Source organism: Parasteatoda tepidariorum, chromosome 9, assembly GCF_982258835.1.
Source record: "Parasteatoda tepidariorum strain Cologne lab strain chromosome 9, Ptep-v5.0, whole genome shotgun sequence".
Taxonomy (NCBI): domain Eukaryota; kingdom Metazoa; phylum Arthropoda; class Arachnida; order Araneae; family Theridiidae; genus Parasteatoda; species Parasteatoda tepidariorum.
The window spans coordinates 75339850-75356110 of NC_141763.1; the positions used below are offsets into that span (position 1 = coordinate 75339850).

At 28.2% G+C, this 16261-nt stretch overlaps 1 protein-coding gene across 2 annotated transcripts in view; it reads left to right on the forward strand.

The window, feature by feature from the left end:
* LOC107450706 (corticotropin-releasing hormone receptor 1) overlaps positions 1-16261 on the forward strand; it is a 238318-nt gene that overhangs the window by 216503 nt on the left and 5554 nt on the right. For both annotated transcript variants that reach the window (XM_071186800.2, XM_016066559.4), the window contains exons 6-10: positions 5003-5159; positions 7571-7701; positions 9917-10002; positions 10086-10221; positions 11692-11733. In XM_071186800.2, coding sequence (XP_071042901.1) covers positions 5003-5159; positions 7571-7701; positions 9917-10002; positions 10086-10221; positions 11692-11733 — 552 coding nt within the window. The remainder of the gene's footprint in view (positions 1-5002; positions 5160-7570; positions 7702-9916; positions 10003-10085; positions 10222-11691; positions 11734-16261) is intronic.

Below are 16261 nucleotides of genomic sequence, written 5' to 3' on the forward strand. Positions count from 1 at the left end.
AGAATTTTTTCTTTCTTTTTTTTTTTTTGCTAGAAATTTCATTTCAAGACAGTATGATAATTTTACCAGATTTTTTTCATCGTGTAATAAAACTTTAAAATTTTAGGTTATTTGTATCATAGTTTTCAAAGTGATTGATGATTGATTTTATAAACTAATGTGTTGATCGTTTTATTGCAATAACTTGATTTTTTTAAATTGCAAAAAATAAATAAATAATATTTTGTTAATTTAATGATACAAAAACGATGCTGCTGTTCATCAAAAATCTTATTATTGCTTTAACGAATGCCTATAAGTAATGTGTTGATTATTTAGGTAGTTTTCCAACTACCTAGGTAATTAAGGGAATGAAGCAATTTTTTAGCAGTTAAACGGGTCGCTCTGCACTATAAAGAATTCCGGGTCAAATTACAGTAACATTTTACGGAACAAAAAGTATGATATGCACTGTAATACTTATACAGTAGTATTTACTGTAAATTCATTAAATCATTGTAATTAAAAAATGTATTATTTTAAAAATTACGGTACAATGGATATTATGGTTCAATAGATTTTACGGATACTGTGGACAATATTTTTTACCGTAATTTGATCCGGAATTTTTTACAGTGTAGTTAATCTGCATGTTAAATAATCCTTAGAATAATTGATGTCTGCACTTTAGAGGTAACACGTACTTTCAATTCATTTTTTTCTTCACTCGAATACATTAAAATAATATTTTAAAGAAACTCTAAACGTGTCTCAAACTTTTTCTAGCATGGGACATTTTATAAACAGATGCATAAACATTGAAAATTTCGTTTTAAATATTCTACAGTATAAAAGTATTCAAATTATCAGGTAGTTTTTTTTTAATTTTATCCCTAAATGAAAAGAAGAAAAAAAGAAAGAAAACTATTAAAAGTAACTAGCTTTATGAAGCTAAATAATTACATACAAAAAATTTTATAGCTCAATAATAAAAAAACACATTAATCAAAGTGAAATTAAAATGTAATTATTGAAAGATCTGGATTGGTATGCATCTTCAAACACTTGGCTTTCATTTCAGCGCATAATTAATTCTAAAACTAATTTACGGATTTCTTCTACCATTAGTAAAATTACGTGCAATTGCGTTTTTTCTTAGTTTAACGAAAGCTTATATATCGGAATCACTCCTTACTTTTAATAAGACTAATTTTTTTACTCGTATCTACTAAAGCTACCGCAATTAACTTAGCATAGCTAATTTAAACATCGATTTATCTATGTTTGCTTAATTGATTTAATTAGTCTTAATTTAATAAAATCGCATTATTAAATCAAAAGGAAATACGAATTTCTTTCCCTTCCTTTTACTGGTTATTTATTATTTTAATAATTAATATTTTGTATTGAATATTTCATTGTTCATTTCATTTCATGTTTTTTTTCTGTCTTCATTTTAATTTGTATTTAGAGTGTTCCGAGTTTCGGAGAGCATTGAAATCTTTTTTCCGATTTTTTTTCTCAAACCGCTACTTAATATATTAATTGAGTTTGTTAAATTTACATTGTGAAATTTAATAGTGCATGATATAGATCAGAATATTAATCAGTTGGCTAGTTATAGCTGTCATATATGTCGTTAACAAACGAAGTAGAGAAGATTTGCTTAAATTGTACCGTTATCCAGGTTTAAATTTTTTTCAGTTACAAATAACTAACGATTGCATTTGAAATATTTTAATAACAAAGTCAAGTTATTCTAATTATAAGATTTTTTGGTACGAATAATTGTGCAGTAATTTCCGAAAATCAGCTGCTTTGGAAAGGTCAGCAAATGGTACACTGAGGAAAAAATTCTTGTAAAATTAACAGTTCTATTGATAACGACATTTCTAGAAAAACAAAACAAAAACGTAATTTTGGTTAATAAAACTAAAATGTACGGTTTTAAAACTATTTATTTTGCACTTTTACTGTTCAAATAGCAAAAGTATTCGAAAATTCTTGTTTTCAAAATCATTGTACTGGATCTTTTAAAGAGCCAACAATTTGCCACAGTAAGAATACTTTAAAAAGGAGTAATAACTTACAGATTTCAAATTAATTATTTTCAATCCTGGGTTTTCGTTTAATTTCTTGAAAGAAAAAGAAAAGAAATCATTATCATTCAATTTAGTTCAAATTCAGAGACTTCTGTTACTCTTGCAGCCGGTGGCATCGCCATTACACATTACCACACGTTTAGTAATAATTACAAAACTGAAAAGCAAAATTAACTGAATAAATGGTTTTTATGTCATGCTCTGAGATATCACGATAAAATTACTAAATTTTACGTCACTTGCTACCAAACAAAAAAAAAACATTTATATGATACGAAAAAACATGTTGTTTTGTTAATTTTATCAAAATCATTACCAATGCTCATCGGTAAAAATTACCGAGATTTTGGCGTTCCCATAGATCAACACGGTAAATTTTCGACACGGTGAGTTTTGAACACACTTTTTTTCTAATTGCAGAGATGCCAACTGCTCCGGATTGATAAAAAAAACTTTAAAAAAAGGTTGCATACTACAAACTAAAACTTGCAGAATTTCGGTTACTTTTGCTAACTTTTTAAAAGACTATATACGGACTAACTGTTAAAAAGAAGCGTTTCATATAAGTCATTGAATCATTTAGAAATAATGGTAAGTAAAAAGCAAATAATTCGGATTTATTAAGCAAAGAATCATGCATTGAAAGACTACCACTCGAAAATATTTATTCGCTGTCCGGAGCAAGTTGGCATCTCTGTAATTGTAGGGAAACCTGTTGCTTAATTCGTACTGCTAGCTCTCTAAATCATACCAACCTCAAAAATATTAAGTATTAATAATTGAATGAATAAGAATAGCCATGTATATCCCAAAGCTATTGTTTATTGCTCAAGATAGTTAGAGTATTTTAGAAAGATTAAAGAACAATGAAACATGATGTTGCGTTCACAAAGTTTCAACTTGATTTTTATAAGTACTGCTTGTTATCCAACATCATTTTGTATAACCAACTTTCTTGTTCTTAGGTTTTAGAAATGGGAAAGCCTTCAAAATAGAATATAAAGGTACATATCGATCTATCAAATCACATTACTAATCAATATAATTACTAGATAATTACTTAGCTAACCAGTAAGCTCATCAGTTAGATGCTTTTCATCACTCTTTTTTTCCTGGGAATAAGAAAAATAAATCTTACCAAAGGGGTATTAAATCTCACTGAGTTTACTGAAGTATAGTTTCGGTTCTTTCGTATTGATTCACGTATAGATTGTGGGTTTTCCGTTGCCAAAAAATCAACTTTATTAAAGATTGGCACACCAGAATGGTTAAACTTCTATTAACAGAGTTCTCAATTGTTGCAGTCTTCTTATAAACTTCACTCATAAGAGAAGGAATTTAATATTGGGTGACAGTTAGTCTAAAAAAGAGTTCTCGACCGATTTTTGGTAGTTTGGGTATAGTACAGCTTAAAAGGCTTGATAAGCTTCGATTGACGAATAATTCCCTTCTAGACAATCGAGCAACTCATTCCACTTTTTTCATATTTCATTTTATATCCGTCGTTGAACAGCAGACCCAATTTTGGGTTTACGACTACTAATGTTCAACTCCGTAACCTTGTAATTTTGAACCAATCCAGAAGACAAGGAAACTCCTGGATCAATACCCCCAGAGGTACTGATTTGTTATAGGAGCACGGAGAACATTGCGATTCGACAGATTTAACGCGCATCACTCACCATTTACTACACGAGGAGTCTTCGGAAGGGTGGAATCGAACCCACGAACTCTTGGACATGGGCCCAGTGCCCAACCAACCAGGCTATCCCGGCCTAACCCATTCTACTTGTAACAATCGGGAAACAATTGAAAATTGTAATGTCACATTTGGACTGATTGTAAAACGCGATTCCTAATAAGTCACTGAAATCAAGCTTAACTGTCTGCGGTATATGAACAGGTGGGTGATCACTTTGATCAGACTGAGAAGAGACCAATGGTACACGGTATAGATAATCGTTAAATTGTTCTACCGTGAAGTACTTGACTCCATGCGCTGATCATGGGGTTATTAAAGAGGAGGAGTCATCCCCTTCACAGAAGATCAATGTTGTGTTGACATGTCTTTGAATCATCCTTAGGGATGTTTCCCACATCGTCGCCATTAGCCCATCATGATCATGCTGCTCTAAAGCAACGTAAACAAAGTAGTACTACAACAATAACCAATTAAATTTAGAGCACACTTGAAAGTAAGAACGTGGTCGAAATTTTGATTTACGATAAATTTAATATGGCTAAAAGAAGAACGATAAAATCTGCTTTCAGTGGTTTCGAAACTGTTTGAACTTATATTGTATCAAAGCAAAGAATTCCGAAAGAGATTTGAATGCCCTAGATTGCAAGAAAGTGGTCGAAATTTCTATCGCAAGATTTTATTTAAATCAACAATAAAGCTACACGGGGAAAACAATTCTGGTAAAACTTCTGTATGGTAATGTCATTTTATTTTGTATGAAATAAAAAAACACACAATTTTGGTTAATAAAATACGTATAATGTATTTAAAATATTTATTTGGTAATTTTTCCATTCATATGGCAACGGATTATCGGAAATTCTGATTTTCAAAATCCTATTTCTTATTACCACACATTTAGTAAAGAATACAAAACTGAAAAGTAAACTTAAAGTAAATGGTTTTTGTGCCACCTTCTAGTGCATCCTCATAAATTTACCAAATTTTACAGCAGTTAACAAATTTTATTACAGACTATAAAACCATATTTCATCGTATATTTCATCAAAGTCATTACCAAAACGCTTCGATAAGTTTCATAGCTCCATAAAGCCAGAAATACAGTAAATTTTACCTTAATCTGGTAGTTTTAGCCATATTTTTTTCTCAATGTAGTTATAAAAAACATTTTAAAATAGCTTAAATATATTGTACTAACCATCATTTATCTCTCCCTCAGAGTTGGCTATGCAAAACAGTGGTTTCTGTTAAAATGTATGCAGCGTTGTCCAGTATTAATTGGATGTTTGTTGAAGGTATGCTTCTTCATAGCAGAATTACTACAAAAATTTTCCAGAAAGATGCACCCTTTAAGCTGTATTATATCATTGGCTGGGGTAAGTATTCATAAATCTTACCTTATAAACTTCCTGAATTTATTCGAATGCATCAAGTGCATACTTAACGAAAGAGAACTCTATAAATCAATTTAAATGCTTGTCTAAAATATTTCGTAAACATATTTAAAATACTTATTTGAAGAATGACAATAATATGTTATATTTAATAGTATGTCCACCAAAAAATCAAATTTAATTTTCATATTTTTATGTAAAGCATTTAATACAATTAAAATGAACAATTTAAACGTGCAAAAATATATTTCAGTGCTTATTTCACTTCATATTTTACTGCTATTTTTATTCAATAAATAATAAGTTTTACCATTATATGTTTTTAGTTTCTTGTTATTTATGTACTTAGTTTCTTAATGTTTAATACATATGTAATGTTACATTCTAAATAATTACTTTTTCTAGGTGTTTCCTAACTACAAATATAATTAACGACCTTTGCAGTTGAAATTTTGAAAATAAAATTACGAGATTGCTCAAAGTTTACGCTTGTTTACATTATTTTATCTGAACACATTAGGTCAGTTCCCCGACAAGGAGCTTTTGGACCACGCTCTAAACTGTTCCGACGATGCCGTTCGAAAATAAACAGAAAAGTTTAATCAGTTTTCAGCTTGGAGAAGAGTCAACACCTCCTAGAAAAGAGCAGGCCTCAGCACGGGTTACCATAAATATCGTTTAGTAGTCCAAACGTAATGACATATTTCGTAATTTCAACCACTGCGCAGCTTAGTATCCCGAACGTAATGACATCTTTCTTATTTTTCATCTACTGCGCAGTTAACTTCGTCACATCGGACTACTAAATTGATCCGTGCTGAGGCCTTCCTACTTCTAGGAGGTGTTGGAAGAGTGGGGATATTCCTTCCTTCGCTTTTTGTTACAAATAAACCATTTCGTGCAGTACTCAAATGTTTTGAAAACAAACTTTTCGTCTTAATATAAGATATTTTCCAATGCTGTATCGACACTTTTTCATCAAAATAACGATTCATATAAATATACATTTAGAAATAGAGAATTAGATTGGTGCATTTAAAGTAGAACAATCAAACCTCATTCAGTAGGAATGTTTCGTAAGTTTGCGAAAATCGAGAATTGTTTGATGTTTCGATCATGTTATAATGCTGTTATCATTCGTTAAAATTTCAATTTTAGTTTTATTTTCTGAAATAAATATTTAAAATGTTGCTAAACGAATTTTTACTAAATAAAGAATAATGATCTCGCGTAAAAATTAGGAATTGAATCAATCGAAATGTCAACCGATAAACGATTAACAAATCGCTAACTGTTATATGATAATCTTCTCATAAAGTTACAGAAATTTGGAGCGGGCAACAAGAGACCCGTGTCGCGGAACAGAACCAAAACTATATCTCTAATCTTATTGTTCAATAGCACTTATACTAAGTATCACAACAAAATTATTTTGCTTGTAAGAACAACAAATACAAAACGCACTGAATAAAATTATATCTTAATGGTCCGAGGGTTTAGAACTAAAATATTCAAATTAATTAGTGCATACGATATTTTTAAATAACAAAATACGACTGAAAACGTACTTACAATGAAAACACATATCTTTTCCAAATCATAGAACGCAATTATATGATTTATTTATCTACAAAATAATTTCATGCCAGAAATAATCTTTAAATCAGTGTTTAATGAGTAACGATAAAGAAAAATGGAACGTATGCTTAGGCAGGGAATTTATAACTTTATAGTGTGCACTAATTAATTCGCAAGTATAAATCTTATGCTTCGAATATTGCACCTTAGTATGTACATATCTGATCATTAAATCAATAGTAAGCCCTAAATCCCGTTTTTTTTCCGCTTTGTACTTATTTATTTATTGCCATAAAGCTTCTTTTTTAACACTATACACTTTCTTACGGCATCGCTCTTAAAAGAACTATCCTTAATCACGGACTAAACCACTATCCGGCCCTGAAGGAAGGAACTATCTACTCCCGTTATTGGGAGACTAGAGAGCTTTTATTCAATTTTGCAACTTAACTTTCTTTTTTCTGTTCATCTATAAATGTTTACTTTAATTTGTTTGTATCTTGCTTGTTATGGTCGCTTTAGTTGTATTCTCTCAGAAAAAAAGAAATTGTTCACTTCCCATTAGAAATGGAAAAAAAAACTCTTTAAAAAAAGTTTAAAATTTTAATAAGTGGGAAAATACTTTTAGTTAATTATATTAATAAAATATTTTAACTCAATGAAACAAAAAGAAAGAAAAACATTCGTTTGAACGAAGTGCACATACATAAAAAAAACATAGCTGTTTTATCAGCATTTTTCCTTACTAAACATTCTTTTTTTTATTAAAAGTTTTTTTTAAAAATTTGCTGTTATGTTTACTTATTATCGTATAGGTATTCCTCTCATTCTCATCATTAGCTGGTGCAGTACAATGACGTCACAATTGGGTGGAAGTTGTTGGGAAGGATATGGTCGGTCTCCATATGTATGGATTGTAACAGGTCCAATGATAGGAGCCTTAGGGGTAACTATGTGCTTCATATTTTAATTTTTTTATATTAAGCAATATGTTGTTTTTAGCTAAAATAACATAAAAATTATTCAGAGTACTATAAAAGTTCTAGGTATAAAGTTTAAGTAAGTGATTGAACAACTTATTTCTTTGAACTACAAATATTATAAGCACCTGAGAATAAGGAAAGATCTTATAAGATTTACTTCATGTGCTTGTAACGGAATCTTATATGGTGTTATGGGAAAAAGTTTTGAAGGTATGTTTGTTGCTTAGCATCTAAAGGAGCGGGCATCAAAGAATTTTCTGAAACGCATCCTAATAACCTAGCAACAGTGAAGAATTTGTTACATCGCCCCCTGAGCAGTGTATTAATTTTTAAAAAAAATCATAAAACGCCACAGGCTCTGAACTTTGCGCTATTAAACTCAACTTTAAGTTATATAAAAACTTGAGTTACTCCTTTAAACAACTTTGCTTTAATATTTTCCACAAAAAATACGCATTAAAGAAAAGTTATCTTTTAAATTATGCAAAACTTACAAACTAAACTCATTTATACGAAAAGTTTGCTATTGTAGTTTGGAAAATGATTGGAGAAATTCTATGCTTATTGAAGAGCTTTCTCAAAAAAATAAGAAGAAAAATATTGTCTGCTTTTTTTTCTTTTAAAAATTATTATTTCTAGATAATGGCAACTCTGTGCGCTTTTTCAAATTCTTTAAGAATGAATTTTCAGTCTTTATTATTCCTATATTTGTCACACAATTTATGAACTTTGAATAGTATTCATTAATTTTACTAGGAAGCTCCGCTCACTAACCCCCGCAATTTCTTCTCAGTCACCATTGTTTTTTCTTTAATGTCAATATTTTCCAAAAAATACTTAAAGTTTTGGTTTCAAAATATACAATTATTGCAGCTACATGTAAGAACATTTTTTTGACGAAACTAACGATTATCTAGATTTGAAAAATAATCATCTGTACTTGAAAAAAAAATCTAACCTTAAGAAATACATATTGGGAGTACCAATAAAAAGAAATAAACGCAAAGTGATTTTACTCGTTGAAAAGACTTATAACAATTCAAGTAAGGAAAGATCTTTATCATTATTTAAGCTTTTAGTTATTTTCAAAATTTCACTATGAATGTTAAAACTTATATATGGCAACATGTAATCTCTCTATTTCTTTTTTTCTTGCTACTTTAGATTTACATTTACACCAGCGAGAGTTTGTGAAATAAAGATTTCGTCAAGAAAAAATAAATTTTCTGCAACAATGCATTACTAGTCAATATTTAAAGCAATTAAAGCTAAAAAAAACACGAAAAAGTACATAAATTTGCAATAACTTTTGTTGAAATCGGAATCTCAAAAAAGAAAAAATATATATAATGCAAAATGGTCTTATCCTCACGTCGAATTTCAACTCTGTAGTTGCATTTTAGTGGACAATAGACGTTTTTTTTCTACAAGTTTAATAATTAATAATTATCCCAATACTAATTGTGGAATCTCAATTTTTTGTTTCTTTTATTCTGTCAAACTTCTCGCACATTTATCTACACACTATCATAATTTCAAGTTTCAAAATTTTATAGATTTGGAGCAGAAATGCAAAATGTAATGAAAGAAAAAAAGTTGGAAAAAATTGGCAAAAAAAAAACTTGAATTTGCAATAACTTTCATAGAAAATGGAATTTTGGAGAAGAAAAAAAAACTTTATTTTATGTTCATAAACAAATGTGGCCCACCATATTCCAACTCTGTGGTTGCATTCGAGCGGCCTCTAGAGTGGCCCGTATTTTAGTTTTTATAACAATTTTAACAGTTAATATTTCTCGAATTACAGTGTTAAATTTTATTCTTTTCAACATATCTTAGTATTTCAAGTTAAGCCTTATAGCTTTTGCGCAGCAAAACAAAATGTAACGTTAAGTTAAACACTCAAAACAGCAGTGGCGTTGGCGGCTCTTACAATTTTTAACACAGAGAGAGATTATACTATTTATTTTTGAATGGAGGCAACCTTTTTTAAATTGCGAATTCTTTAAAAGTGATTTTTTTTACTATTTTTAAAATATATATATACAAATTGTGGATGAGATTTCCTACATTTTAAAATAGGATAAATAAAAGTCATTAAATAGTAAAATATATATTGATTGCTTTGGTGACATAAAATGTGAATGTATTTTCAAATAACTTTTATTCTCTTTTCAGATCAATTTAATTTTCTTAGTAAACATCATACGCATTCTAGTAACGAAAATGAAAACAAGTTCTATGTTTGAAATCGTTCAAGTGAGGTGTGAATTTGCTTTATTTTTTGATTTATATTTTAATTTAAAAATAACAATTCCTTTCTACATAACTATTTTGTTTCAATTAGGCGTGCTGTAAAAGCAACGGCTCTTTTATTTCCACTCCTTGGAATAACACATCTTCTATTTTGTGTCAACCCCAGAGACGATAGCAAATTGGAAGAAGCTTATATGATAACAAATGCAACTCTTCAATCATCACAGGTACATCTTCGAAGTTACAAATTGATTAACACATTGCTATTTATAATCGGATATTAGATAGCAAAACTGCCAACTTTTAATAATTTTTCAGAAGATTTATTTTATTCAATGATTATTGTTAATAATTATTATTATTAATAATTATCATTAGTAGTATTATTATTAGTAGTAGTATTAATAATAATAAATTATTATTAATAACAAAAACTATTATTAATAATCATTAGTATTATTAATCATTTTTATTTATATTTATTAATTAATAATAGTAATAAATAATAATTAGTAGTATTATTGATAATTATTAATATGATTAATCATCATTATTATTTATTATTTTATGTCGTAAATTTAATTTTTATTTTTTCATTCATGCAAAATTTGCATATTCACATTCGTTTCTTTATTTAGAAATTTTAGTTTAAAATTATTTTTTAAATATTATGAATAATAATTAGTATTGATAATTATTAAATATTGTTAGTAATGATAATTATCAGTTTAATTAATCAGAATTTTTAATTGATTATTTTATGTTTTATATTTAACCATTAATAATAATAAATATTAATAACAATAATTATGAATAATAATCATTAGTATAATTAATTAGCATTAATGATAATTATTAGTATTATAATTATTATTATTAATTGATAATTTTATGTCTTATATTTAATTTTTAATTCCTGCAAAATTTGTATATTAACACTTCATTTTTTTTTTTAAAAATTTAGTTTAAAATTATTTTATAACAGCCACTACTTTTAGTCATACCTATAACAGGCCTGCTAGTTATTTGATTGTGTTGTATGAGCTGATCGAATGTGAAACGAATTTCTACTCACAATACCACTTCAATTGGCCTTTCATTATCACTAAGAAAACATTTTTTTTAAAAACGTAAAAGTTGCTAGGTATGCATAGATTGCCTTTATTAATTTTGGTTTTATTAACCAGAATTATGTTTGTTTAAATAAAAATAAATAAAAACATAAATGTCATTATCAAACAGTACGGTAATTTTTCCACATTTTATTTCGCCGTACGGATACTATACATATCCCTGGTATCAGAAATCCTCCAGCACGATAGCCAGCGCTGCAGATTATCACATAATTTGCAGATTAACTGCATATTTGAAATGAAAAGATTTTATTTCATATGCAAGATCATTCTCTTAATATTTTTTCTTCTGAATTCCCTTATTGTGTTATCTCTTCTAGATCAGAGGTGTTTCTCTTTAAACACTACCTCTGCTTTTAAAACTTTTCTTGAGTTGAAAATCTCAATTTTTATTTACCGTTTAACACAGATTTGATTCCAAGGATAAGTTTCCAGATCGTATGGGGATAAAACTTAAACATACAAATTTAGCTCACTTTACTTTAATATTTAAGTTGATTAGAAAATTGTTATTAAATTGTTGTTATATGACCAATTTAATCACTTTCTTATTACTTTGAACAGGGTATCTTTGTCTCTGTGCTCTATTGCTTCATGAATGTTGAAGTAAGTTGTTTGAAAATATAACTTTATTATCTTTGAATATTTATCGATATTATTATCGATTTTACATAATACATATAGTGGATAATAATGAGTAATAGCAATCGAAGCTTTTGTAATTTGTTCATCTTAGAGAAGAACAAAAAAAATTCCATTATTCATCCGCTGCACAGTGGGTTAATTCATCGCGCAGTTGAAAAATAGTTTCACATTTTAATAATTATTGTCATTTCTAATTGTATTCAAATAATTATAGTCAAAAATCGCATTCAAATAGGCCGAGATTTAATAGTTCCATCCTGGTTTATTGATGACAACAAACTTACAGAGTTCTTCAAGTTTTTCACAAAATAAGTAAATTACATTACAAAACATCTATTTCTGTTTAATTCTCCTCTATTTCATCCTATTTTAATGCAATTTTTAACAATATTAAAAATCAGAAATTAACATAAAGAAGACCATTTAAATAAATAGGAGTACCAGTTCAGATGAAAACGAACAGCCAGTTTATGATGGGACAGCATCCTTTGCGCATTGCATGTAAAAGTTTTTAGATGATGCTGCGAATACTTTTTGCACTGTTTCTGCAAGCAGAAACATACTTTCACTTTATCGTGTATTTATTCTGTCATTCAAATTATTTACTTTAAAAAAATAGGAGTCGTGCTTCTTGCCACCTAAAAGCCTTGTTAGGAGCTATTCGCGATCGTAACGCTTGAATACGCCATCTGGGGGGAAAGACCGGTTCCATGTCTTGACCCTCTCTCTAGCTATGTAGGAATGTGCTACGATATTTTCCCTTTTCTTAATATTTTTCGAATTTAATTGTCTCAAATATTTTTTTAAAAATTCCACGATGCTTCCTTTAAGAACTATGTTCAATGTAGCTTTCAGTTCCATATAGTTTCCTAACTTAAAAGTTTTTAATTTATTTGAAAATCAAAAGAGAAACTGACGCACCCCTAGAAGGATCTACTACGACTCTCCACACGAAGCATACGAAGTAAAAAGTTCTGCTTCCACATATAGCCCATTTCTATCGCCAATAAGAATGATAGTAAAATTAAATTTATTTTCACTTTGATTCCATGCATTCAAAATTAATATTAGTAATTAAAAAATAGCTAGAGTTATGAATCCAGAACTCAGTCCTTTCTGCACTGAATAAATATCGTAAGCACTGAATAAAGAGTTTGGTTGTAATGGGCTCATTTCTTTTATGAACTTATCATGAATCGTCAAAAACGTAAATTACATGAACTTTCTGAAAACTGATATAAGTATTAGGCAAAATGCCATTTACTGAATATAGGACAACTTTTACACACATTATGAATCTCACCAGATATTTATATGAACAACCTTATGCATGAAATAGACCGTCATTAACGATGTCTAATATGTACGTCACCCTTATTGTAGCTGAAGGTAGACTCAAAACAATCAAAAACAAAAAATGAGAGTTGTGTGAAGGCAGCAGTCAAAGAACAGAAACCTTTTATTGGTAGCATTGCGAGCATGGATGGAATTTTCAAAAATTGCCTTTGTTGAGTTTACAAGTTCATCATTGAAGTTTATTATATCCAACCAATTGATACATTCATGTTTTATTCATTCTTTTGTCATAAAATTGTCCATAACTATGATCTAAGATAATAGACAGGGTTAGTCCTACGTCATCAACGACGTCACTAGCTCTCCTCGTTCCAAACTTTGTTTTGAACGGAGCAAACAATATGGCGTTTCTCATGTAGTTAAAAGTGGGTCAACTAAATCTTTGAATATATTAATATAGAGTCGAATTTAACCACTGAAATGGCAAGAAAAAGTGTTGCATATATTAATATTATGTTAATCTCTTTTTATGATATTAATTGGAGTAGCTTATTAATTGTAAATGATTATGAAAACTTTTCGTATATATGATTGGGAGAATTTGTGTTTAATATTTACCATATAAATTGTATTTATAATCTGGAAATCGGAAATTTGTGAATTTTATTATTTGGAAAATGTTATTTCTAATTTATGTTTAATTTTTCTTAAAATATGTATATTATATTAAATAAATTTTTTTTAATAATATTGAGACAACTTATTAATTGTAAATAATTATGAAAACTTTAAAACAAATTAAAAAGTTATGTAAGGAGCATGAATAAAGTCAGATAAATTAGTGAAAATTATAAAACATTTAAGATACAAGCTTTTAAAATAGCTCAAATTTATTGGTAAATTTACTAAATGATAGGAAATAAAAAATTATATTAAACTTAAACAAAAGTTTGAGAGTTGACAGGTCTTAAAACATATTTACAACCAATTAAACTGTAGGTATTAGTATTATGATATTAAAAATAAATTTGGATAATGGTGACTTGAATGTTACGTTCAACATAAGCCAAAGCACTATAACAAATAAAATATTACTATGAAGGTAATTTAAAAATTTTGATTCAGACTGTCAAATGCAAATTTTATTCCATAAAAAGTGATAACAGTAACATTTGCCAATTATAAAAGCTGTATAACTAAATATGTATACATACATACATTAATTAAAAAAGAGTTAAGTTTCTAAATTAAAAAATTTCTTAAAAATTTGAATTATATTTATTTGAAATGCATGTGAAATTAATATTATTAAATAAGTAAAATTTAAACACCTATGTGAATACATAGATTAATAAATATGAATGTCAAATAAAAGTTTATGTATGGGATAAGTATGTTTTAAAAAGTTCTAAAAAAATTCATGTTGCACTTTCTTATAGAATAAAATAGGAATCTGAGATTTGAATATAAATTCATATATATAACATCTAAAAAAATTGTTCTTCTCACATTTTAAAATGAAAATTAGAAATTTTAAAATAATTTAGCAATTCTATGTATCAAAATTCTGGAAACTATACATAATATTGACCCTTTTAACATAACACTACACTTTAACATAGCACTACACTAGTCACGTTAAGAAATAATCTAATATTAATTATCTAATAATAAGGTATCTTAATTTTTTCAAAAAATTAATGCATAAAACTAATGTTAAAAACTGATAAATACAAACAAGAAAAAATCTCAAGTCAAAATAAATCTGAGTTTAAACTAAAACTCTGTGCAGATTTAACTATATGTATACATATTAAATAAGTTAGTTACATAATTTATTCCTATTTAATAGTTAAAAACTAAAGTTTATGAGAATTAGCAGCAATAATCAGAAAATCTTAAGCAAACAAAGTTTACAATAACTACAAATTTAATCATCAGGTATAATTTAATAAACAGACATTAGTATTGATAAATACAATCTAATTATAGATTAAAAATTCATTTCTGAACGTTTTAAAACAATGCATGCCTTTCCATAACTAAAGAAAAAAATTAGATGTAGGTTAAGAATATGTTACAAATTCTAAATAAAATAAGACATTATTATAAACATTAAACAAGAGTTAAAAATAGTACTGACGCTTAAATTTTTATACATCAAAATTAAAGATAACCATTTTGAAACTTTTTTTATAGCATTTAATGCACTTAACTCGTAAAATCTACTGAATACCCCGTATAATGAAAACTACATAAATTAGGAATATGTCCCTTAGAAGCGCTATATAAATTTATTTATTTCAATAATAAACTAAAAATCTTGCCGTCTTAAATTCACATAGGAAATGCCATTGAAATGGTTCGTTCGAAAAAATGTTTGGAACGAGTTTGGAAGGAGGCGGGGTGAAATACGTCATCACTGTCCCTGTCTATAATAGTTAGAACTTACGTATTTAATATATTTTGGTTCCGTTAAGACATCTTTTCTAAATTTGTTAAGGTTTTTCCTTTTTGAGATAATATTGCGGTGCTCATGAGATTTTAGATTTAACTAATCCTTAATGACTTACACCGATCACATATACAGAAATATAATAATAAAGAACATTATAATAAATTCTATTTTCTAATCTTAATTTCAAAAAAAGTAATGTTAACCAAATTCTTTTTCTAGATTTAAAAAAAAAACCTTTTGCTTCGGATTATTGATTAATACTCAGGTCAAAAACTTGTGCTTCACATTTTTTACCCACTCTAATAAACAATTTCTTAAGTAATTAAGATTGATGGCTAGCATTTCTTTTGGTGTGTTTTATTACATTCAAATGAAGAAACAACGCTCTTCAAGTAATGAAACCACTGCAGTCGCTACTTTTTCCATAGCTTGTAGTGCCGTGTGCTACATTTTAAAAAAAAAGATAGTATAGCGATATAAGAATCCGTATTTTTTTTGTAGCTATTCCTGACAAATACTTTTAACGGAGCCGTGATGGTTCAGGGGATAGAGCGTTTGCCTTCCAATGAGGTGAACTGGGTTCGAATCCTAGCGATGGCTGGTCAATACGAATTCCGTACCCGGCTCGCACTGACGCAAAATATCCTCAGTGGTTGACGTATCATGAATTAGAGATCCTTTGTCGCCAGACTAACATTGAAAGGCTTTCCTCCCCGCGCAAATGCGGGCTAGTTC